This window comes from Mastigoproctus giganteus, chromosome 1, assembly GCF_048544385.1.
Source record: "Mastigoproctus giganteus isolate SK-2022 chromosome 1, ASM4854438v1, whole genome shotgun sequence".
Taxonomy (NCBI): domain Eukaryota; kingdom Metazoa; phylum Arthropoda; class Arachnida; order Uropygi; family Thelyphonidae; genus Mastigoproctus; species Mastigoproctus giganteus.
In genome coordinates this window covers 220,990,537-221,017,124 of record NC_143575.1, presented here as the reverse complement: position 1 = coordinate 221,017,124, position 26,588 = coordinate 220,990,537, and the positions used below count along the sequence as shown (strand labels likewise).

Here is a 26,588-nt window from a genome sequence, read left to right as displayed (position 1 = left end):
TAAAATTTCGAGGTTCAAAATTTTCATCTGCGTTATCATTCTCTGAATTTATTTGATTTGCCTCCAGTGCTATTTTCACCAAATCCTCTTCACCAGGCCTCTTTTTCTACCAGTAATTCTTGAACGTCTTCAGTAATCATATCTTTTTTTTTTTTTTTCCCCCAGCTACTAAGGCTATGTTGCTCTGTGTGTTCAAATTGTGCGTGTTCTGTGGTCGATTTTATATTTTTCTGGACAAAAAAAAACCCCCCAGTTTACAGAGAAAAAAACATGCTACCCTCGCCAGAGATTGACTAACTCAGCCACATTGTGAAAAAGACCCATAAAAATTCCTCCCTTGATTGACAGGATTCAAACTTAGGTCTTTTCCATCCAGTATGGGAATGATGTTGATTCTACCAACTGTGCTATCCACGAGCGCTTCAGTAGTCATATCATCAAAACCTTCCCCTCTTACCGACTTAGCAATTGCACAATTCTACTATTGCACAGATTAGTAGGTCTTAGCCACTGAAATCTCAGAAAGCTATGTGGCAGGTCCTGCCACAGTAAATATCTAATAGTAGTGTACTTGACCTGCCTTGCAGGGGCATAGTGTGGCAAACGGTGGGCCCACCGGGAGACCAACTGCTAAAAGGTCAGATGAACTCTATAGTGTTCTGTATCTAGATAGTATGAATCAGAGCTGTAATATAATAGCTATCACCCATTCACCTACAAAAGATCGATTGTCTTTAATCAATTTCTAAATGCCTATAAATATTCAACAACGGATTTTGCTTTGGACTCAGAAATACAAATATTAACTAGCAGATTCTTAAACAGGGGTTATCCCATTAACACAATAAATCGAATTAGGGTACAAGCTAAGGATAGGATACAAAATACTACACCAATCAACAATAGTAATATCAAAAAATACTTTATTTCTGTCCCATATGTTGAACAGTGGCACAAACAGCTTAACAGATTCTTTAAAGATACCGAATTTAAAATTATAGCTAGGCCTATATGGAAGTTACACACTATACTGAACAATCGCTCGGTTCTTTCCGCGTTCACAACTCAAATTAATGATCTGGTATACAACATTTCTTGCGGTGATTGCGACTCGTCTTACCAAGGTTCGACGCGGTTTTCTCTTAAATTTGTGTAAATCAACACGAAGCCTCAGTTCGTGCTTCTCGTTCAGCAGCGTCAGAATTAGCCTTTCATGCCATTAACGAAAAACATACTTTTTTTATTTAACGAGGCCAAAATACTTAACGTTCAACATAATTATACGCGACTATTAATTGCAGAAACCGTTGAAATTAAATTACACGAGAATTCTGTTAATGTTCGGCGGCCATATTTGATCTCCGATGCGTGGACCTTTACACGCATGCACGAAGACAAATAATCTCTATTTAAGTATCAGGTTTAACCTGATTCGGTAATTTTCATTCGTGATCACGACAGTCGGTCGAAAAGCACTGTCAGCTTCAGAAAGGAAAATCGTTTTGAATATTTTCGTTAGATTCTTTTAATTGCGTTAATTTGAATTTTAATTGTTTTAAATTGTTGAATTGTGTTAAATTGATTATTTAATTATTTATATTTTACTTTAAATGTACCGGTAAGTTGTAGATTTTTTCGTTTTTTCCGTTTTAATTTCTGGAGGGTATCATACGGAAGTGTTGTACGTACTATATTGAGGTAAACTCCTCTTATTAATTTACTAGTGTTCTGTATCACACGACAATGTATGCTACGTGGAAATGGGAGAAACCTCTGGTGCCATTAGACCCTAAACACACTATCGGACGGATTCTGTTTTCTGTTGGTTCAACTATATTTCCTGAATGAACTAACTCTGGCCATACGTTTTTCCAACATGCATTTAATGCTGACAGTTTTACTTCTTTGAGCGATAAAGCTATGATTCTGATACAGTACACAATAAAAATGTTTCCATGCCTCATCACTAATTTTCCATCAATTCAATTCGGAATCATTTTTTTTCCAAAATCCATTGTAACGATTTTCTGATGTAATGAGTTGCAAAGGTAGATATAATGTCCTGATCTAATTAAAGAAGTTGTACTAGGTGGTAGGAACAATGTTTGGATGATTAAATCTTTTGGATGGCCTGGCACTTTATCCAATGGAGTTAAAACTTTGAAATCTAGATTTTTCCACAAGTTCAATAGCACAGAACCTAACACGGGGATTTCCAATATTTTTATTTTTATTTTTTTTTTTGCATAATGATTACCGAGGCAAAAGCAGGGATTCACAAAAAACAATGGAAATGTTGAAAAATTACATCCAACATAACTGCGGAGTTTTTCCCCGCACAAAAGTTCAAAATTACCGTGTTGTACGACAATTGCCACAATTTATCAATCACGTTAGAGAGAAACCATGTTGTAGATGTACCATGTTATATGGGGGTTGCCTGTAGTTAGCGAAATCAATTTTTACTCTAGTATGATGTCATAACCAAAAACTACTGCAAGAAATGATTGTTGTTTGTTCAAGTGATTGTTTTATTGTTACACTCTTGAATCAAAACAGTTTAAATGGTTGAATCGAACAGATATTAAAATCTAACAGCCACCAAAGTTATGAACGATGTAATGTGTTATGCTTACACCAGCTACTTACTTAAAGTACTTAGAAGGTTGATGATGATCAAAATCTTGAGAAGCAGATTTTATTTATTAATCCTACATTTATTGCCATTCTCTATATTTTTGAACTTTTTCTTCTTTTGACATGAGAGACTTCTTTGGTGACTTTAAAGCTTTTATTGTTGCATAATATTACTACCTGCTTCTTACGTTAGTGACCGAGTTAGCGTCATTTAGAAAGTGACGTCATTTGCATCGTTTCCATAAAAAAAAATTTCGTTACCAATTGGTTTTACTTCATAGATGCCGCCATAGATCTTTTCATATCAAAAGTTATTTCTAGTGAAAGTGGAGTTGTAATGAAAGAAGACTGGGGGCTCACATCTGGTGAGTATGGGCTTGGCATGCCCAGGGTCCTGAGCTGGATATCATTCTTCTCTTTCTTGGTGATTCCCTTCTACTTCTGACTTTCTTTCTCTCTCTCTCAGGGTAACTGAGAAATTTTTTTTGGCTGGTGCACCATAAGCTTCAGGCTTCCTTGCACCATATGGCTAATAACAATAGGACTGTACCCACTGGAAAGAAAGTTTTGAAAAAAAAAACTATGGAGGACTAAAGATGAAGATACAAGAAACTCTGTGAAATACAGCCCAATCACATGCCTCCCAACGATGTACAAGATCCTGAACAGCTGCATAACTAAGAAGGTATCAGACCACTTAGAGAGTCAGAACATAATGGCCGAACAGCAGAAACGATGCAGGAGGAGAAAAGGATGTAAGGAACAATTAACCACAGATGCCACAGTTATGGAGCAAGCCTTCAAGAAGCACTGCAACCTATACATGGTTTACATCGATTACCGTAAGGCATTTTGACTCCGTACCTCATAGCTGGCTAATGAGAGACCCTGAAGATCTACAAGGTCAATCCGATAGTGACAAACTTCCTAGGAGCAACAATGGCAAAAATGGAGTACCACCATTAAGGTTGAGAACATCACAACCAGGCCAATCCCTATTAGAAGAGGAATCTTTCGGGGAGAAGCTCTGAGCCCAATATGGTTCTGTCTAGCATTCAACCCGCTATAAACCATGCTCAACGGCAGCAAGTAAGGAAGAAAGAACTTGTACACCCTCACCCACCTGATGTACATGGATGACATCAAGCTCTACACGGCAACCAAGAAGCAACTACTGTACATCATCAAAGAATTCAGCAAGGACATCAAGATGGAATTTGGTCTAGAAAAATGCAAGACTCACACACTGCACCAGGTAAAATTAGTTGGCCAAAACTACCAGCTGATAACTGGTAAAGAGATCGAAGCTATGACAGAAGGAGAGACCTACAAATATCTAGGGATGATCAGGCTGAGCAGTTAGAGCACAAGGAAATCAAGAAGTGCCTGACTGAAAAATATCATCAGAAACTCAGAAGCCTGCTGAAAGCAAAATTGAATGAAGAGAACACAGTTAAAGCCATAAACACCTATGCAGCTCCAGTACTGACATACACCTTCGGGGTCATAGATTGGACTAACACCAAGCTAGAAGATATCATGCGAAAGACAAGGACAATGATGACCAAGAGTCGCCAACACCACCCGAAGTCAGCAGTGGAGAGAATAACAATACCTTGGAAAGAGGGAGGAAGGGGACCTGATAGAACAACAGAAAACAGCGATAGTTAACCTGAAGGATTACTTCGAGAACAACACAGCACCAATCCACCAGGCCATAAGGAAGATAGATAAGTGGTATACCACACTCAACCTAAGTGAGGAAACCCCTCCCGCCCAGACAGTACAAGAAACGAAGTTAGAAAGATGGGCAAAGAAGACACTCCACGGCATACATTACAATGACCTCCAAGATTACATCGATACCTGCTTCCAATGCATGGCTCACAAGCGGGATGCTCTTCCCCGAGACAGAAGGATTCATGCTGGCCATCCAAGACCAGGTAATCAACACCAGAAACTATAGAAAATATGTAGCAGAGGAGCCCGGAATGCCAGATGACATGTCGACGATGGCACCTGGCCTCAGAAATGATCCAACACATCACCGCAGGGTGCAAGGTGATCACCCAGACTGAGTACTCTCATAGACACGACCAGGTAGCCAGGATAATACATCAGAAGCGAACGAGGAAATACCAGTTGACCAAAGAAAGTGTACCATGCTACAAGTACGAACACCAAGCAGTACTAGAGACACGAACCCACAAGCTGTACTGGGATCACGCCATAGTAACGGATAAGACCATCCCGCACGACAGACCACATAACCCTTGTGGACAAGATGAAAAAGGCTACCTACCTGATTGACATAGCGGTGCCGAACACTAGCAATGTCCAGAAAACAAGAGGAAAAATTTAGGAAGTACATGAACCCGAGATGTGGCAAATGCAAGAAGTACAAACCATCTCAATCACTGTATCAACCACCGGTATGGTACCAAAGACTCTACATAGCAGCCTAGCAGTAATAGGTTTCCCAGAGAACACCTACAAGGAACTCCAGAAAGTTGTTGCAATCCTAAAGACCTGTAGAATAGTCAGAGATTTCCTCGACCAACATTAACACCAGACATGACAACCACCCTGTGTACTTGGTAGCAGTACCTGTCACAGAGTGGAACCCTCCAATCAGGGAGAAATAATATAAGAGCAACAATAATAATAAGACTGTATCCATTCAAAATAAAGTTCTGAAAAAAAACTATGGAGGACTACGAGCCCAAAGACATATTCAACATTGATGAAACAAATCTTTTTTTTTTTTTTTTTATTTAAATGTTTGCAAACAAGAGTGACTTTTCAAGATGATAAATGTTTAGGTGGTAAAAATAGTAGGGAGAGAATTAGTGTTGGTTGTTACAAATACAGCTGATAATGAAAAACTAAAACTTTTGGTAATAGCCAGAAGTAAACAACCCTGATGTTTAAAAGGACTAAAGTCATTAGAGTTAGACTACAACAAAAAATCTTGGATGACAAGTGATATCTTTGAACAGTGGATTTTAAATTTTCATAGAAAGATGACGAAAGAAAATACTGAAAAATTGCATTGATTGTCGATAACTGCCCTGCCCACTCTGTAATTTGTTTTTTTTTTCCCCCCTCTGAACACCTCATCTAAATTGTAGCCAATGGACCAAAGCATTATCAAGAATTCAAAAATGCACTATCGAAGGCGCATCTGAATAAAATTATCCTGAGAATAGAAACAAAACAACCTATAGAATCTGTTATAAATTTTCGGATATGCATATTTGAGTTGGCAAAAGTTTGAAGTCAAGATATGACGGAAACAACGAAAAAAGAATTGTTTCACAAAAGCAGGTTTCACTAAAACACCAATTAACAGCAATGAACTACTACAAAACATTGAGCAATACTGGGAAGAACTTCAAGGGAAAAGTTTCATCAGTGGATAAATTGTTCTTGATGAATTTTTAGGGGTTAATAATGATGTCATAGTAGCTGAATATTCAAGTGACTCCAACATTTGAGATTATTCAAAGAACTAGTGACAATATCGATCATGAGTTGGATGAAAAGGATGGCAATATTAAACCTTCCAAACATGAAATGTTGGCAGCATTTAAAACTTTTTAAATGCTGCCAACATTTAAAATTTGAAGAAAATGTGCCAGAAAATATATTTCAGTGTTGAAATTCAGTGTTCACATTCCTAAAAATGTGAACATTTTTAGGAATGATGTATGGATATGTATGAATTAATTAATTGTTTTAAAATGTTAGAAAATTTAATCATTCTCACTTGTTTCTGATTTATTTCCCATCTACTACATTGCTGAATACTGGAGTTACAACATTTTGTATTGTTGAAAAGCTCATTTCTTTAACCAAATTTCTGTTTAACAAATTCTTTCAAGTGAGCAATTAATTTTGTTATATAGAGATCCAACTGCTTTTTTTAAATGAAAACCCAAACACGAGAGGTATTAGAACCTACAGTACTTAGTACCATGCTTGGGTTGGAGGTTGAGAGGATGAAAGAAGATATTTTGTTGATATTAGACTTGAACTTCTGTAGACCGTAATTTTCAGGAAATACGTATGAAGGAAGGTTGTTTAAGAAAATGGCAGTTGAACGAATAAACGAGGAAGATGAAAAGTTGGTTCTGTGATTTTGAAGTTGGACAGTAAATGGATGTAGGCTGGTGGCAGCACGCATTTCAACTGTTTTGAAAAAGAGAGTGGGAATTATAGAAGCTAATTCAGAAGAACGGTGGCCATAGAAGTATCTGTAGAAAATGCATGCAGCAGAAACGGTACGTCTATGAGACAGCAAGTGGACAGACTGTTAAAGATGAGTCTTTAATTAAAATAACTGCCCTCTTCTGAATGGAATCTATTGGCCTGAGAGAGGTTTTGGGGGCATCATCCCAGATGTGGGAACAATATTCCATGGTAGGGTGGATTTGCGATTTGTACAGAGTGAACAGCAGTTTGGAAGAAAAGTAATGTTGAGAGCGAAAGAGAAAACCAAGTTTTTTAGATGCAGAGGAAGCAATGTTTGTAATGTGCCTGTACCAAGAGCGATTAGAAGTCAGGGTAATCCCCAAAAGAGATATATCAACTTGTCTTGAAATCAGAGTGTCACCAAAGTTAAGCATAGAAGCAGAAGGATCCTTTTTGCGAGATATAAGACAAGACTGAGTTTTAGTAGGATTGAAATCAACTAAGTTGTCTTTGCCCTACTGGAGAATTACCTGGAGATTGGCATTTAAGTAATTGGTAATGGATATTCAAGAAGTTGAACCTGATTGAGTAGGGCAAGATTTCTAAAAATGGAAAGTGGAATGCAATGTGCTATCATAGACAAAACTAAGGATAGGATTGTTAGTAAATCGAAGAAGGTCATTAATATACAAGAGGAAAAGAGTGGGGAAAAGAAGTGAACCTTGGGGGGGGACACCAGCATTAGTAGAGAAGTTAGAAGACAGAGAGCCATCTACCATCACCCTCAATGAGCAATCAGAGAGAAAACTGGATAACCAATTACAAAAAACAGTTGGCGAACCATAAGATGGAAGCTTTTTTAGAAAACCTTTATGCCAACCACGATCGAAAGCCGTTGAGATGTCTAGAGCAACTGCTTGTGTTTGGATAGACACTGACGGAATCCATACTGGCGATTGTTGATCAGACGGAAGGTTTACAGGTAGTTTAAGAGTTGGTGGTTAATTGATTTCTCCATTACTTTAGAAAGAATAGAAGTAATTGCAATGGGACAATAATTGAATGGGACGGATTTATCACCCTTTTTTTAGGAACTGGCCGGATATTAGCAAATTTCCAAGCAGAAGGAAAAACACTTTTGGAATAAGAAAGTGAAAAAAGACGGCAAAGAACAGGAGTAAGTTCAGGAACACAGATTTTGAAAACAAGTGAAGAAATACCATCGGGACCTGGAGTTTTCTTAGCATCAAGATTTGTCAAAATCCTTCTGACGTCCTTTTGGCAGAAGACCACAGGAGCATTGAATGGAGCATACTGAAAATGGTGGGAGGTGTTTTAGCAAGATCATTAATACATCAGTTGAAAGAAAAATGGGATGCTAGCAGATCAGCTTTATTCTTGGCTGAAGTGACAACAGAACCATCTGGTTTGGACAGAGGTGGGAGCAGAGATGGGCAAAAGTTCCAGCCAATAGCTTTGCAAGAGACTAGAATGCTCAGCTACCATTAGGACAAGAAGCAAGTGTTCTATTCTTAGCCTGTTCAAAATCTAGTTTGGACTGATTAATAACTGCTTTACAATTGTTGAGAGCTTTGGAGTAGGCAGAAAAAGCAATCGAAGAATTGGAAACAAGCCAATTACGATATGCAACGTTCTTCTCTTAAACAGCCTTAGCACATTTATTTGAAAACCAAGGTTTAGATAAAGGATGAGATTTTAAAGTGGAGTTTGGAATAAAGGATTCCATTCCTACAAGAATAATTTCACTGACACCATCTGAGCAAACAATGACATCAGAAGTTTTGAAACAGTAATCCAACCAAGGAACAGAAATCTCGCAGATCATGTGTTTTGCATTCTTGTAATGCCAAACAACATGAGGTTGGGAATGGCCATGAGAAAAAGGCTCCATTGAAGAAGAGACAATCAAGTTGTGATCTGATGTGCATAAAGAACCATTCACTTCGACCCTGTAATTAGAAGGGTTGTTTGGGATAAAAAGATCAAGCGTGTTGGCTGTATGGTTAGGATTGTCCAGTATTCTTGTAGGTAAATGAACAATCTGTGCAAGGGCATTAGTAATTCCAAAAGCCTCAGCATCTTAGAGACTTGTTGTTCAATTCGGCCCTGGAAAGATTGTGCAAGGCTCAAGGGGTAGAATTTTTTTCAGCCCGGTCTGTACTTGTTAAAAGGAGAGACTGCTTCTACAGGGATGGGATACACTTAAATAGAAAGGGTGCAAGAATATTTCTGATGCTATCGAGGCAGTGTTAGGTGGATCAGAAAACTGCTAGCTTGGGGGGGGGGGAGATACAAGGACTAATAGATTAACAGTAGCAACTAGCAGAGGTGAAAGTGATTCTTGCACTGCTTCTATTGGAATGAGCAGCAGCCTGAAAAACAAAATGCAGGATATTTCAGAGACTGCTGGGATTCATTGCAGTACAAGTAAACACATGGATTGTGATAGCCTAGCTAAGAATAGGAATGGGTGCATGTATACTTGCGTGTACACCAATGCTAGGAGTTTGGTAAATAAATTTGATGAATTTGAGGTATTGCTCAAAACATAACAGGCAGATATTGCGATATCAGAGACGTGGTGTCACACAGATATAAGGAATGCAAAACTGGAATTTGGGGAGTACAATGTGTCCAGAAAGGATAGGAAGGGAGGAGGAGTTATGCTATTAGTTAAAAAACAAAATCCAAGGAAGTGAAGCCAGTCGACATCGCTAGACATTGCAGTGTCGAGTCAGTTTGGTGTGACATAAGCATTGGGAGATCAAAATTGAGAGTAAGAGTGTGCTATAGGCCTAATGACTCTGATGAGTATAATAAGAAACTGTACAGGGAAATAGAGTGAGCCAGTAAATCAGAGAGTTTTATAATGGGGGATTTTAATTTCCCAGATATTGACTGGGATTTGTGGGTTGGTCACTCACACACTAGCAAGGCTTTTGGGGATTTATTGGATGATTGTTTTCTACATCAGCATGTTTGGGAGGCAACTAGAGAGAGTAATACTATTGATCTGATTATCAGTAGTGATTCTTCATGCATTAAGAATCTGCAGATAAAGGAACCACTAGGTGGGAGTGATCACAGTGTGCTGAAGTGGGACTTATTCAAAGAGGTAACTACCATCAGGGGTAAAGGGAAGGGTTATTGCTTTCGTAAAGGCGACTACGATGGACTGAGACTGATGATGTTACCAATAGCAAATTCAAAATGGGAAGCATTCAAATAACTTGTCTTGGAAGCTACTAGGGTTTACATACCAACTAAGAAATATTGTTCAAGGTTTAGGCCTAAATGGATGTCAGATGAACTAATGAGACATGTGGCAGAGAAGAAAAATGCATGGGATACATATAAATTAATGGGTGAAATGGAAGCCTATGATAGATATAAGCTGGTCTGTAACCAAGTCACAAAGGAGATTAGGAAGGCAAAGGCAGATTATGAGAAATCCTTGGCAAAGGATGCAAAGAAAAACAGAAAAGAGTTCTTTACTCTATGTAAACTCTAGAAGGAAAAGGTTCGTTTGTTTGTTATTTGGAGCATTAGCAACTAAGGCTATATTGCTCCGGGATATGCGGTGGTCATTCACTGACCTTTACGCATCCTCCGTATTTGGTGGTGACGGGCTCGAACCCCGGTCTAATCAAGAAGCGTGTGCTATGCACTGCTGCTCCTTCCCACCTGGCTATGGAGGCCCTATAGAAGGAAAGGAATGAATCAGATTGGTCCACTGGATAATGATGGTTCAACAGTTGAGGATCCTGCTCAGGTAGCTAACAAACTAAACAAGTATTTTGCATCTACATTCACACATGAGGAATTATTCAGGAAGGGGAATGCCAGAGGTGAAGTAAACTCTAGCAGTGAGCTAGATGATTTTGTAATAACTGAGAGGAAAGTGGAGGAGAAATTGTTGAGGATGAACATAAAAAAGGCACCCGGGGTGGATAGGATCTATCCAGTTATATAAAGGAGGCAGCAAAGGAAGTAAGCAAACCCTTAGCCATAATTATGAGAGCTTCTTTGTACTCAAGGAAGGTACCCACAGACTGGAAATGTGCAAATGTGACCCCAATTCACAAAGGAGGATCAAAGGCTGACACAAGTAATTATAGACCTATGAGTTTAACTTTTGTTCCAGGAAAATTAATGGAGGCACTGGTTAAAGAAGCACTGCAGGATCATCTAGACAAGACTTCAGTTATAGCTCGGACACAGCATGGTTTTGTTAAGGGAAAGTCTTGCCTGACCAATTTGATTGGATACTATGAAGCAGTCACAAAAGAACTGGATGCAGGGAATAATTTCGATATTATATATTGGATCTTAGAAAGGCTTTTGTGACTGTTGCAAATGGAAACTGCTGCACAAAGTGGAGCAGTGTGGCATTGGAGGCAAATTGCTGCTATGGATAAAGGGATGCTTGATATACTATGATACTAATCATGGTATATCAAGCTTAATGTCCAAGTTTGAAGACGATACAAAGATTAGCAGGGTCAGTAGAGTCTTAAGGACACTACTGACTCTATGCTGCTGCAACAGGATCTGGAAAGGTTGAGCAGATGGGCTGAGAAGTGGCAAATGAAGTTTAATATTGACAAATGTAAAGTTGTTGTTATTTGGTTTTTAGGAGCATTAGCAACTAAGGCCACATTGCTCCAGGAATATGCGGTGGTCATTCCTTCACCTTTCCACATCCCCCATATTTGGTGGTGACAGGCTCGAACCCCGGTCTAATCCAGAAGCGTGTGCTATGCACTGCTGCTCCTTCCCACCTGGCTACAGAGGCGCCCCAAATGTAAAGTACTACATATGGGAAACAGTAACCCCAGAGCAACGTATCAACCCTGTGGTACTACACTGCCAGTGGTAGAGAATGAAAAGGATCTGGGAGTAATTGTACAGGCAAATATGAAGTTCTCTGAGCAGTGCAGATGGGCTGCAAGAGTAGCTCATGGTGTCTTGTCAATGATAAACAGGAATTTCTCTAACAGGGATAAGGAGGTGATTATTCCCTTGTATAAGGCACTGGTCAGGCCACTCCTTGAGTACTGTATACAGGTCTTGAGACTTCATTTCAAGAAGGATTTAGAGCTGCTGGAACGAGTATAGAGAAGGGCAACAAGATTAGTGAATGGAACAAAGGTTGCTCTTAGAAAGAAAGGCTTAAGTTTTGCAAATTACAGTGTCTGGAGACTAGGCACCGGCGAGGTGATCTGATATAGGTGTATAAAGCCTTGAATGGCTTGAGCATGCTCAATGCTGATGGGATTCTTCCTCTTGCTCAGAATAATCACCTGAGAGGGCATAAATTCAAATTGAGGAAAGACAGATGTAGGATAGATGTGCAAAAATTTGCCTTTAGCCAGTGGGTAGTTGGTTGGTGGAACAGACTTCCATCCCTTGTTGTGGATGTTGACAGCCTAAATAAATTTAAGGGTCAGCTGGACAGGTATTTCGAACGAATGGAGGGGTGAAATGGGAGTGGGTTTTTTTTTTTTGGCTGATGCTGCATTAGCTTACTTTCTTGCATAATATGCCTCTACTAATGCTAATCTCAACTAGCTGGGTCGGTGGGACTAGAAAATGGAAGCCAGCTGGAGTTGTTGGCTGTATGGTTAGGATTGTTCAGTATTCTTGTAGGTAAATGAACAGAAGCCAGCTGGAGTTGTGAACATTAAAATCACAAAGGAAAATTACCTCACTCTTAGGAAAGTTTGACTGGAGAAAGTCAAGTTGCAAAGTGAGAAAGTCAAAGAGCTCAAAGTGATTAGGGGAGTTAGGAGAATGGTAGAGACAACAGATGAATTTGGCAGAATGAGGTAGAGAGATTTTAAGCCAGAGAAGATCGAAAAGAGGAGATTCCAAATTACCAAATCTCTGACAGGGAATATCGGAATGGACATATTCACAAGTTCCACCTTTGAGGCAAAAGGAATCATACAGCGAATAATTTGGGCAATGAGATGAGCAGTAGTTGAATCAACCGATAACTGAGATTCTGTCAGTAAAAGTACATGAGGTTTAGCAGACTGCAAGTGGAAATGGATATCGTTGGGATTAGAATCGAGACCACATATATTTGTGAAATGAACTAGGAAGTGTTTGGGAGGTTTAGATCTTTTCGCAGATAAACTTACTCTATTATTTTGACAATTTGTGATAGTAAAAAAAAGTGGGGTGGCCATGCTTCATTACTTCATACAGCATGGGGTGGTCATGCTGTATGAAGTAATGAAATTTTTGGATAGGGTGTACACATGGTAAGAATATACCCAGTTCCTTGACATAATGTGGCCTCGACAATGCCCCCCTGCACACACACACACACACACACACACACACACACACACACACACACACACACACACACACACACACACACACACACACACACACACAATACTCGGACTCCCCCACCCCCAAAGAGTCTATCTGTCAGAGTAGAGGTAGCAAGATTATACACTAGATGATCCGGAAGCCACCTAAAGAGTTATGAATAGGTCCGGCCCGGTGTTCTAACTAGCGGCCGGCCTGCGAACACCGTTTTAGAGCTGCACCCTCAAAATGTAAGGAAGATTGGATCTAGCCATGATGTCCATCATAATCTGAAAAGTCATCAGTCATACTGCATGATGGAAGTGATGGGGAAGGGTTGAGCGGAACTTAGCTCTGGAGACTAAACATGGATTCCACCACTTCAAGCCTCCAATAAGCAAAGTGGTGGTATTGCACCGGTTGATGAGAGTCATCTACCATCTAGAATTGCCTGGTAACACAGAAGGGCAGCATTCCTCCATGTTGTGTGGGCACCACACCTCGACCCCTGCTTGCATTGGTTCACACCTGGGTGGTCAACACACAGTGTGCTTGTGCAATGGGGGTTATACCCAGGATTATTAACAGTCCCACCATCGTGAAGGTGCAAGCAGAGGATCTGGCTGTCACAGACCATCCGGAGTTCGCCAAAATTGGGTCCACTTGACTTGAGTGTCACCCGAATAACAGTTCCATCAGCGTTTTAGACTCCCAGGTACCAAGTACAGCTTGGCTGGCATATCTGAGAAAATGTCTGTGACAACCTCAAGGACCAGACTGTTACTGTTGAAAATAGTTAGCATAGCAACAAGAAGGATATACAAAGGGTACTAGGAAAGTTTTGCAATACAGCTTTGTTTATTTAATTTTTTCAAAGTAATTTCCTCTACATTCAATACACCTCTCCATCCTCCGAAACCAATCTTTAAACCAGTTCTGCCAAGTTTCACTAGGGAGTAAAGCACACTCGTTTTCCCAAGCCCGTAGAAGGTCCTCATCACTGGAAAACCGCCTCCCTTTTAGCTTCATTTTCACATGCGGGAACAGTGCAAAGTTGCAGGGAGCAAGGTCTGGACTGTAGGGAGGGTGCTCGAGAAGTTTCAGTCCTGTCGTGGTCAAATATTCGGTGCAGGCTTTGGCGCAGTGAGCTGCAGCATTATCGTGATGGAGGTACCAGGTGTCCATTCTTGACTTTGGCCGCAGGTTCTTCATAGATCCAATGACTTTAGGCAGGCATTGTTCAGTATACCACTTAGCTGTGACTGTCTTCTGCGTGTCCAAAACGACATGTTCCACAATTCCACTCGATTTGAAAAATACAGCTATCATTTTCTTCTTTACAGATCGGGATTTTCTGACAATTACGGGTGTGTCGTCATCATCAAAGACCCAAACTTTGTTTTGAGCCTTGGTCGGCAGATCGTAATAGTACAGCCAAGTCTCGTCACCTGTCACGATGTTGTTCACATACTGAGATTGTCCCTTATCAAACTTTTTTAACATCTCCCGGCACCAAGTCATACGTCGTGTCATCTGCTCTTCAGTCAGTTAATGCGGCACCCAGAGAGAACAAAGTTTCTTCACGTGCAAATGATCTTGCAGAATCGAACGAATTGCTGGTGCATTTAGGCCCAAAGTATCCTCTATCTGTTGGTAGGTCACTCGCCTGTTTTCGTCAAGCATTTTCCTCACAGCAGTAACGTTTTCCTCCGTAACTGACGTTCGTGGCCTTCCCGGCCTCTCAGAATCCTCCAGAGTGAAATTTCCCCTTTGGAATTCTCTATACCACCTGAATATCGTTGTACGATGTGGACAATCATCATCTAGTGCAAGAGTCATTTCTTCTAAGCACTGGTCTATGGTTAAACCACGCACGAAATTATACAGCAAAACTGTGCTTATCTCATTTCGTGACCACGATGCCATCGCAAGCACTTTACACTCTCACTACTAATGAATAACTGAGCCCATCGACTTGGCGCGGCGGCTACTATGCACGTATGAACGTGTCTCAACATGCAGCAACAAGCAGCTTCCTATGATTCATTGTTGCATCATATTGCAAAACTTTCCTAGTACCCTTTGTATTTGGGCTTTTATGGTATTAATAAATACTATCCATTTTATATATTTCACAGGCTGTTGCCTGGTTAAAATAAGGTAAAAGTTTAACAAACCTAATTATTTCACCCTCCTCTTCTTTTGAAAATGGCTTCAAACCAAAAATAACATGGCAAACCTAAAAATCACAAAAAAATAAATAATAAATAAATAATTAATAACTAAATAATTTTGATTTTTATGTACTTGCACATAAAAAAACAATACTCTACGTGAATAGTCTTCAAATTGAATCCTTAATGCAAATCTAATGACAATTTACCTGTCATGTGGCAGAAAATAATGATTTATATTATTAAAACTGAAGAACTTGTGGAGTCAGGTAGTCTTATTCCACTTTTTTTTCTTTTTAACTAAGATAAAAATTCATAGACTTTGGTCACTTAGGTGGGTCACTATGCAAAACATTTCAAGGCATATTTCATGTGGATAGGAAAGAACAAAATGTTTCACTGAAACATAGGCTTGACATAGCTGAGTGGTCAGGAGTGAGAGTGCAGTAGCACATGGGCTTTTTTTTTTTTTTTTTTTTTTTTATGAAAACCCCAAACACGAAAGGTATCAAAACCTATAGTACTTAGTACCGTGCATGGGTTGAAGGAGAAGTATGGGGAGAGGGGGATGCCAGAAACTTTGCTCTAGAGACTAAACATGGGTTTCACCACTTCAAGCCTCCAATAAGCAAAGTGGTGGTATTTCACTGGTTGATGAAAGTCATCTACCACCTGGACCAGGGTTCAAGCCCATGACTGGTAAATACGATTAACATTTGTACTGACTGTTTTATTGTAAACTCCACTGACCTGGTGGTCGAGCCAGAGTATAGACAAGAACGGGTGTGTATATATATATATAAGATAGTAGTCGTGAAGGGTAATGTGCTAATGTTACTGGAATGGTAACGCTGGTTATGGAGAACAAAGGGCAAATGGAACTGTGATCGCAATCATGGTGAACAAAGCCGGGAGCTAAGATAATGGGAAGCTTTTCTATTATTTTTCGTATTTATTTTTCAGTAATTTTTATTTCTCTATTTAATTTTTGGATTAATTTGATCATATTTAAATGGGGGTAGCATGACGATGCTGCATTCGCACTGCCATCTATAGCCTAATTTGTTTCTATATATTTTCAGTTCAACTATTCTCTTTTCAGTGGTGTGGTTTGGACATGCGAGTACTAGGCTTTCTGTTTTATTATTTTTCCCTGCATAAGGACCACCACTATGCAAATCTATTGCATCAGCGGTTTGATCTTAGTATCATTCCATCGTTGCATGGACTTGTTTAGCATTCGAAATGAAGTGATTCTCTGACTATTATTGGCCTCGTGGTCCTCTGTCGAGATGGGGCATAATGGTCAGTCTATTTTATTTTATTTTATTTGGTCATGTAATGTTGTTAGTTTACATTTCCATCTTAGTGAGATTTCACATAATTTGGAAACTGGTGCTTACTAGGGGGCACCACTAAATTTCTTTTATTTGGCTTAATTTTCAAAATTATTTTAGGAACGTTACTTCAACACTACCCTTTTCTTCTTTACCCCTCCTATAGTTTTCTGTTATTGTTATTTTATTTGGTTTAGTTCATTTTCACTCTATTGGTTTGCCATGCTACTGGCGATATCCTATTTTAATTTAGCTTATTATATGAAACATGTAGTGGATTGTGCTTTTCTGCTGCCACTGATGTTAGCTTTTCTATTATTTTTCTTATTTTTCAGTAATTTTTATTTCTCTATTTAATTTTTGGATTAATTTGATCATATATATATATATATATATATATATATATATATATATATGTAACCCCAGGGGCTCACATCTGGTGAGTATGGGGTTGGCACACCCAGGGTCCTGAGCTGGATATCATCATTCTTTTCTTTCTTGGTGATTCCTTTCTACTCTCTCTCTCTCTCTCTGTCAGGGTAATAGGGAAATTTTTTTTTTTTTTTTTTTTTGCCTGGTGCAGTATAAGCCTCAGGCTTCCTTGCACCATATGGCTAATAATAATAATAATAATAATAAATAATAATATCATTTACAAGCATAACATCAACAAACTGTTATCTAGTGATGTTTCAAAACTCTTTCCAAATCAGACCTAAGTGGGATTGCAAGTTAAGTAATGGGGAAAAAAATTTACTAAAAGGTAAATACATTACAATAAAACAAGGGATTGAACTCCAATAACATTTTTTTCATAAAGTAGAAGATTTTTATATGAATAAGATAGACTAAACAATTATTCAGAATAAGAAATAAAAATTATAGATCAATTTTATATGGATTCATTTCTCCTACACAGTAACCTATTAATTAACGTGTAGGAGAAATGATAACACACTGGCTGATATGGATGCCTCTGGATGTGTCAGATCAGGTAGCGTATAATCTCACTGCCTCTATTCTACCATCCAGTGGCTGGAGGGAGTCTGAGTAGTGTGTAGGCAGGTGGAGAAGTGGGGGGGGGCTATTATTCAATAAACAAAATTAAAAGAACATTGTTAGTGCATAAGAGATTGACTTATGGATGATGTTATTCAATTGAAAACAGTATTTCAAAACAGTTATTTCAGCTGATTTGTGGATAATGTAGCCATAAACCCACAGTCTGTCATTGTCACAGGTGGGGCAAAATTATCCAACAGCAGTAAAGACAGAAAAATTAATGCACGTGAGCATTTTCTCTCAAACTACTTCCATACCTACCTTGAAATAGTACTTCATTTCAATACTTGATCAATGCAGTCTTTGTTGCCAACCAATAGTATTTTTTTTATTATCATGTAAGAAAGTTATGTTTGCAATTGAGAAAGTTTTTCTTCTAAACACCACTTTGTTCAATTACATTTATTCAATATTCAGTACAAGATCACTAATTGAGACTAAATGCTACCCGATGGTGGATGCAAATAATTCTGGAAATGGTTATAACAATGTCATTGAGTCTAATGAATAATAGATTCACCTACTGGGTGATGTTATTCAATTAAAATTATATTAGTTGCTTAGATTGACTCATGGATAATGTAATTATTTCTAAGAGAGCACAAACTGTACCACTGTCACAGAAGGGGCAACGCCCCTCCCACATTCATGGCAGCAAATAGGAAAAGTTAACACAGCTTAGCGTTTTTTTCTCAACCAGTGAATATAAATGGATATACTATTCTTACACATTCAGTGCCAACTTATGCAAAACAAATTAGGATAAATGCATAACAAGAAAGAGAAAACAGTACATACTTCAGTAAGATGTCTCACTCATCAGAGACCACTATTATACTTCCACAATAACATGGATGGATACTTTATAAAGCTAAAGGCATCAATCTAAGATCAAATTGGTAAGAAAGATTAGCCTTAAATAACTGGAGAGGCTTGATCATTAAGTAATGCTAGATGCTGAATTAAACTATTTATAGATGATCCAATGTCTCCATTGGTTTAGAGCAACCCTGCACACCCACTGATTTAAACTCAGATTGATTGATGTTTTAAGCTTTATAAAGCATCCATCCACAATTAGGTGGGTTGATCCTATATAAAGTACAGTATTGTAAATGGTTACAGTGGTGTCTGGTAAGTGAGGCCTTCTCATCAAAGTGTCAACTCTTGCTATGAATTTATCCTAATTTGATTTGCCGAAGTTGCTACTCAAGGTTGTATCCATTTAAATTCACTGTGTAATTATCATTCCCTTCTTATCTATGTATGAACAGCTTTCATCCTACCTTATTATATGCATTTAATCCAATTTGAAATGTGTATTTGTAAGTGCAATTTATAAGTAGCCACTTAATGTGTAAGAGAAATGAATCCATTAAAAACCAATAGTATTGTTACTAAAGGCAAATGATGAAAGCTCTTTACAACGTAAAAGAAAAAAGGAAAAAACTGTCCTTCCACACTAATAAACTCTAACTCTTAAACTTATTCAAACTATGCACCTTAATGGCATCAAATGGTATTTTTCCAACAGCAATTATTCTCTGGCTCAAAGCAAATTTTTGCACATATAAATAAAATAAATTTAATAAATTTTCTGTTTATACTTCAGGACGACCAAATGGTCAGAGCAGTTCGCAAGATAGACAGAATACAAGAAACAGCACCATATTTAGCAGTCACGGGCTTGAACCCCAGTCACTCAAGGCACGTGTGCTTATGCAGTTGACCACTCGGCTACGGCGGCCTTATACAACTATGCTTTTTAAATTTTAAACTTTATGTCCACTTATATGCATTCTCCAAAAGACAGCAAGGATGCCAAAGCTTTAAATACAACATCAGGTCTCTTCATAGGTGCCTAGTTTCCAGACCCTACAATTTGCAGAAATATCTTTCTTGGTAAAAGTACTAGTTTGTGTCCCTAACAAATCTTGTTGCACTTCCCTACACAGATCTACTTCTTGTTGCACTTTCCTAACAGATCCACTTCTTAAAACGACATTTCCAGATCTGTTATGCATAACTCAAGACAGCCTAACCACTGCTTTATACAATACAAATACAAATTTATACAGTTATACAAAATTGCTTTGTGGGTTGGACACACACACACACTAACAAGACTTTTGCAGATTTACTGGATGACTGTTTTCAGCAGCATCATATTAGAAGCAACACTCTTGACCTGGTTATCAGCAGAAATTCTTCATGCATTAAGAATCTGCGAGTAAAAGATTCACTGGGTGGCAGTGATTATAGTGTGCTAATGTGAATTTAATTAAAGACATAAATACTGTTAAGGGTAAAGACTTTTGCTTTTATAAGGGTAACTACAGTGGTCTTAGATAGTTTTAAATTCTGCACAGTGGGACCAACTGATGATGTTATCAACAGCAAATTCTAAATGAGAAGCATTTAAGGAAGTCATGAGAAGCAATCATACAAGCTACTAAGCTTTCCTTACCAACTAAAAAATACTGTACGACGATTGGACCTAAATAAATGTCAAATGAAATAATGGTATATATATAAATTAGACTGTAATGAAGTCACAAAGGAGGTTGGGCAAGCTAAGGTAGATTATGAGGTCTCAAAGCAAAGACTTCTAAGCTTTTATTAACGGTAGAATGAAAGAGTTGAATCACATAATCTACTTGATGTTAACAGTTTATCTGTTGATGATCCTGCTCAAGGTTGCAGGCAAACTAAATAGGTACTTTGCATTTACATTCAGATCACAAGGAATTCTTTAGGGAAGTGATGCCAAATTTTTATCAAATTCTAATGGAGAGCTAGCTGATTTTGTGATAACTGAAAGGAAAGTGGAAAAGAAATTGTTGAAGCTAAATGTAAGAAAGGTACTGGTGTGCCTGTCATCTATCCCAGTGTTCCGCAACCTTTTTTTCTTCGTGACACAACACAGCACATCAAAATGTTAATCCCCTAAAAAGCATAGTTTATGGCAATGTTAATATAAATATGCTATAAGTCACAATAGAATCAATTATTATTGTTCCAACAATCCAAAAGAAATTGGCTCATGCATATATTAACATTTTATGAACCCTAAATCACTGTACAAAAGCAAAGAAAAGCCAAAAAAAATTTCTATTAGTATTAAACCAAATAACTACGCATACCTTCAATGTGATACTTATGCCTGCTTTCTTGAACACAGATGGCTGATGCGTGGCAGAATCATTGACAATGCAAGCCTCATTTCTTCATCACTGGATCTGTGTCTCTCCCTCTTTGATGTTTTAGTCAAAGTCCAAAAGCCCAGTTCACACAAATAGGTAGACAAAAATGGTAATAACACATTAATTGCCATCTCGGAGCTGGCCAGGTATACTTTCCTTACTGACAACCAAAATGTGTCCAACTGCACTTCACGATGTTTTAACTGCAATCTTCTGTCTGCCTTCATATCTGTTAGCTCCTCTTATACATTCATTGTAAGAGATTTTGCATCCGCAACAAATGGATCATGAACCCAGTCGAAATCTTTCATGCTCTCTCCAAAATAATCCTTGAACTTCTGCTAAATGTTCTTTAATGAAGTCCATCACCACTTTATTACCAGAAATTATTCTTGTAGAAATGGAATCCTTTATCTCACACTCCACTTTAAAATCTCGTCCTTTATCTAAACCTTGGTTTTCCAATAAATGTGCTAAGACTATTCAAGAGAAAAATGCTGCATATTTTAATTGGCTTGTTTCCAATTCTTCTTTCATTTTCTGCTTACAACAAAGCTCGCAACAATTGTAAAGCAGTTATTAATCAGTCCAAACTAGATTTTGAACCGGCTAAGAGTAGAAAACTTGCTTCTTGCCCTAATGGTAGCCAAGCATTTTGGTCTCTTGTCAAAACTATTGGCCGCAACTTTTGTCCATCTCTGCTCCCACCTCTGTCTAAATCAGATGGTTCTGTTGTCACTTCAACCAAGGATAAAGCTGATCTGCTAGCATTCCATTTTTCTTCCAACTCTTATATTAATGATCTTGGTAAAACACCTTCCACCATTCCCAACACACTCCATTCAATGCCTCCTGTGGTCTTCCATCAAAAGGATGTCACAGAAGAATTTTGACGAATCTTGATGCTAAGAAAACTCCAGGTCCCGATCGTATTTCTCCACTTGTTCTCAAAATCTGTGCTCCTGAACTTACTCCTGTTCTTTGCCGTCTTTTTTCACTTTCTTATTCCAAAGGTGTTTTTCCTTCTGCTTGGAAATTTGCTCATATCCGGTCAGTTCCTAAAAAGGGTGATAAATCCATCGCATTCAATTATTATCCCATTGCAATTACTTCTACTCTTTCTAAAGTAATGGAGAAATCAATTAACCACCAACTCTTAAACTACCTGGAAACCTTCCATCTGATCCATGATTGCCAGTATGGATTCCATCAGTGTCGATCCACTGGTAATATTCTGGCTTATTTTACCCATTTATGGACAAAATCAATGAAAAAGTTCGGTGAAACACAAGCAGTTGTTCTTGACATCTCAAAGTCTTTCAATTGTGTTTGGCATAAAGGTCTTATAAATAACTTCCATCTTATGGTTCGCCAACTGTTTTTTGTAATTGGTTATCCAGTTTTCTCTCTGATTGCTCACTGAGAGTGATGGTAGATGGCTCTCTGTCTTCTAAATTTTCCACTAATGGTTTGTTTGTTTGTTTGCTATTTGGTTTTTAGGAGCATTAGCAACTAAGGCTATGTTGCTCCGGGATATGTGGCGGTCATTCCCTGACCTTTCCGCATCCTCCGTATTTGGTGGTGACGGGCTCGAACCCCGGTCTAATCAAGAAGCGTGTGCTACGCACTGCTGCTCCTTCCCACCTGGCTATGGAGGCGCTGGCCCACTAATGGTGGTGTCCCCCAAGGTTCAGTTCTTTCCCCCCATTAATTAAGAAGGTAATTAATTAATTACTTCTTCCACTGACTGGCAATCCTATCCATAGTTCTGCCAATGATAGCACATTGCATTCCACTTTCCATTTTGAGAAACCATGCCCTGCAAGTTTCTCAAAATGGAAAGTGGAATGCAATGTGCTATCATTGGCAAAAAAAAAATTCCATAAATGCTGATCATCTTCAGGTAATTCTCTAGTGGGGCAAAGACAACTTAGTTGATTTCAATCCTTCTAAAACTCAGTCTTGTCTTATGTCTTATATCAAGGGGTAGAATTTTTCTCAGCCTGATCTGTGCTTGTTAACAGGAGAGACTGCTTCTACAGGGATGGGGTACACTTAAATAGAAAGGGTGCAAGAATATTTGCTGATGCTCTTGAGGCAGAGTTAGATGGGTCGGAAAACTGCTAGCTTGGGGGGATACATGGAATAATATATTAACAGTAGCCGCTGGCAGAGGTCAAAGTGATTCTTGCACTACTTCTATTGAAATGCAATTGAGTAGCATCCTGGAAAGTAAGGCAATGGGGATTTCCAGGTCTGCTGGGAGTCATAGTGGAAGAAGTAAATACATGGGCTGTGTTAGGGTAACTAAGAGTAGAAACAGGTACATGTATACTTGCATGTACATCAATGCTAGGAGTATAGTTAAAAAATTCGATGAGTTTGAAGTGCTAGTGAAGACATCAAAGGCAGATATTGTTGGGATATCAGAGACATTGTGTCACACAGACATAAGCAGAGCAGAACTGGAATTTGGGGAGTACAATGTGTACAGAAAGGATAGACAGGACAGAAAGGGAGGAGGGGTTATGTTGTTAGTTAAAAAACACAAAATCTAAGAAGTGCATCCAATTGATGTTGGTGGACAATGCAATGTTGTCTGTTTGGTGTGACATAAGCACTGGGAAAGTAAAAATGAGAGTAGGTGTGTTGTTGTTATTTGGTTTTTAGGAGTATGAGCAACTAAGGCCATATTGCTCAGGGGATATGCGGTGGTTATTTCCTGACCTTTCCACATCCTCCATATTTGGTGGTCACGGGCTCAAACCCCGATCTGCTGCTCCTGCCCACCTGGCTACGGAGGCGCCTGAGAGTAGGTGTGTGTTATAGGCCAAATGATTCTGATGAGTTCACTGTGATCACTGTCACCTTTATCTCCTTTAGTTCCTTTATCTGCAAATTCTTAATGCATGAATAATCAGATCTAATATTACTCCCTCTGGCTGCCCCTCGAACATGTTGCTGTAGAAAACAACCCTCCAATAAATCCCTAAAAGCATGTGAATCTTGCTAGAGTGCGAGTGACCAACCCACAAGTTCCAGTTAATATCTGGAAAGTTAAAATTCCCATTACAAGACACTGATTTACTTGCCCACTCTATTTCTTTGACAACTGTTCATTGTACTCATCAGAGTCATTAGGCCTATAACATACTCCTATTCTCATTTTCACTTTCCCAGTGTTTATGTCACACCAAACTGACTCAACATTACACTGTCCGCCCATGTCAACTGGATGCACTTCCTTAGATTTTATGTTTCTTAACAGCATAACTCCTCCTCCCTTACTACCCTTCTGTACATATTGTACTCTCCAAATTCAAATTCTGCACTGCTTATATTATTATTATTATTATCAGTTTATTTCAAAGAAGGAAACCACTCCGAGATGGCAAAGTGCCAGGAGAGTGCTAATTACATAGCAGTGTACGAGATACTACAGGCAATGGGTTACATATACTGAACACCTAGTCTCATCATGAAATATTATATATATAGATTTTATATTTAACATATATTTAAACATAAGTAATTCTGCATATACATTGTGCAATTCAATATATAAATTATATACAGTATTTACACATTGCTAAAGAGGGCATGTTTCCAGTCAATAGCTTACAAATTATTTTTCTTAAAGAAGAAAGTTTCACTTATAATGCATTAAACACAGTGTCTTTTACTCATAACTTTGTGATATGTTGTTACATTACAACTGATTCATATTTTGGTAAGTCTATACGAATTCTGGAAGATGTATGTTGTGTTCTCACAGAGTTTTTCTGCATCTATCTGCAGAGAGTTACATATTTTTACTGTATAGGATGGTAAGAATCTTCATAGGCTACTAAGATTGTTGAGGATTGGACTAAAGTGGTATTTTTACCTCTCTGCAGTGTCTAGCTGTGGCACAGTTTAGCTAGAATACTATCAAGGGCTGGCATGTCCAATCTGCCTGTGGGCATTTGCACGAGAGTGTGTATATTCCTGTTGATTGTCTGCTGCATCCAGGGTGTGGTGCTGAGGTGTGAATAGAGGATAGAACTTGAGATAGTAAAAGGGTGGCCAGCAACTCTGTTAAGCCAAGTGTCAGTACTCGATCTCAAGGACAGACCTATAATGTGAGTCAGAAGCCGAGGACCAAATTTGAGAGGCATATATTGGAATCAGAAGGGCACACTTTAAAATGTACTTGGTCGCTAGATGAGGTCCCTAATTTCTACAAGTTCCTGTCTAGTAGCCCACAACGCAGCACATATTTTTGACTTCATTTGAGCAAACGTGAGTCTGTCGGCCCACTTAAGACCCAGGTCCAGGAGAGTGCACTTTTGCCACACTGCACACATTCACAAAGATCGAGATGTCATTTTTCTTCTGCTTGTTAGTTACAGTCATTTAGGAAGACTTCTGTAAATTAATACAGAGCCCAATACAGTCCAGATAGCTCTCAAATTCTTTGATTTTGCTATTCGCCATCTGACAAATACCTTTTGCTGATTCTTAGTCTTTCGACATGAAGAATTTCACATCATCCACATATATTATAAAATCGCAGAGTGTCAAGGAGAGAAATCTGAGCAAGAAATGGCTTTGTTTGTTTGTTTGTTTGTTTTTTAGGAGCATTAGCAACTAGGGCCATATTGCTCCGGGATATGCTGTGGTCATTCCCTGACCTTTCCGCATCCTCCGTATTTGATGGTGACGGGCTCGAACCTGGGTCTAATCAAGAAGCGTGTGCTACGCACTGCTGCTCCTTCCCACCTGGCTACGGAGGCGCCTGAGCAAGAAATGGCTCCAGTGTGGCTACAAAAAGGTAGCCGAAAGAATGCCTCCCTGTGACACTCCTTGAGAGATGGTAAAGCAAGATTGTAGTGTTCGATGCTTAACTCAAAGTGTTCTTTTTGTTTGAGCAGATTGCTTATTATAGTTAACAACTTTCCTCTTATATTAAAATAATTCCTTAAAATCACAATAAGAGCTGTAACTGAGACGTTATAGGCTGCAGAAATATCCAAAAATAATAATATTCATTTGCTTTTTCTCATTTAGTGCTTTCAGTATGCATAAAAGGGTTTCCAGTAAGTTTGTTATCTTTGATCTCACAGATATGACAGTGTAAATGTGGTGGTCTATGACAGAAGCAGTGTTGATGATGGTAGAAAGCAATGCTTTTTCAAATACCTTCTGTAGGGTGCAGCTAACATAATTGGTCTGTAATCCTTAGCTAATTTTGGGTTTTTAATCTTTGGAATTGGAATTACAATGTAATTTTTACAAGCTTGTGGAAACATCCCTGATTTGATCATTTCCTGATAGATATGTAGCAACATATCTATTATAAATGGGCTACTTATTTTAAGTATGAACACCGTCCGCATCTGTGTGACACCATGTCTCTGATATCCCAACAATATCTGCCTTTGATGTCTTGATCAGCACTTCAAATTCATCAAATTCATTTAACAGAAAATGGTAGAGGGGTAAGCAAATGAAATAGTGAAATAGCCAGAGAGAGGGAGAGAGAGAGAATAAAATTATAATGAAAATTAAAAAGGAGCACAAGAAATAAGGAAAGAGCAAAAGTAGTTTCTAGATCAAAGTAATAGAGAAAAAATATATAAGAAATAATATGTAAT

General features: G+C 38.5%; 1 protein-coding gene across 1 annotated transcript in view; it reads right to left on the bottom strand.

Annotated features, from left to right (window-relative positions):
- Nucleotides 1-26,588, bottom strand: part of Usp32 (Ubiquitin specific protease 32) — an 837,997-nt gene that overhangs the window by 543,234 nt on the left and 268,175 nt on the right. The window contains exon 11 of the mRNA XM_090368859.1: nt 15,354-15,415. Coding sequence (XP_090224985.1) covers nt 15,354-15,415 — 62 coding nt within the window. The remainder of the gene's footprint in view (nt 1-15,353; nt 15,416-26,588) is intronic.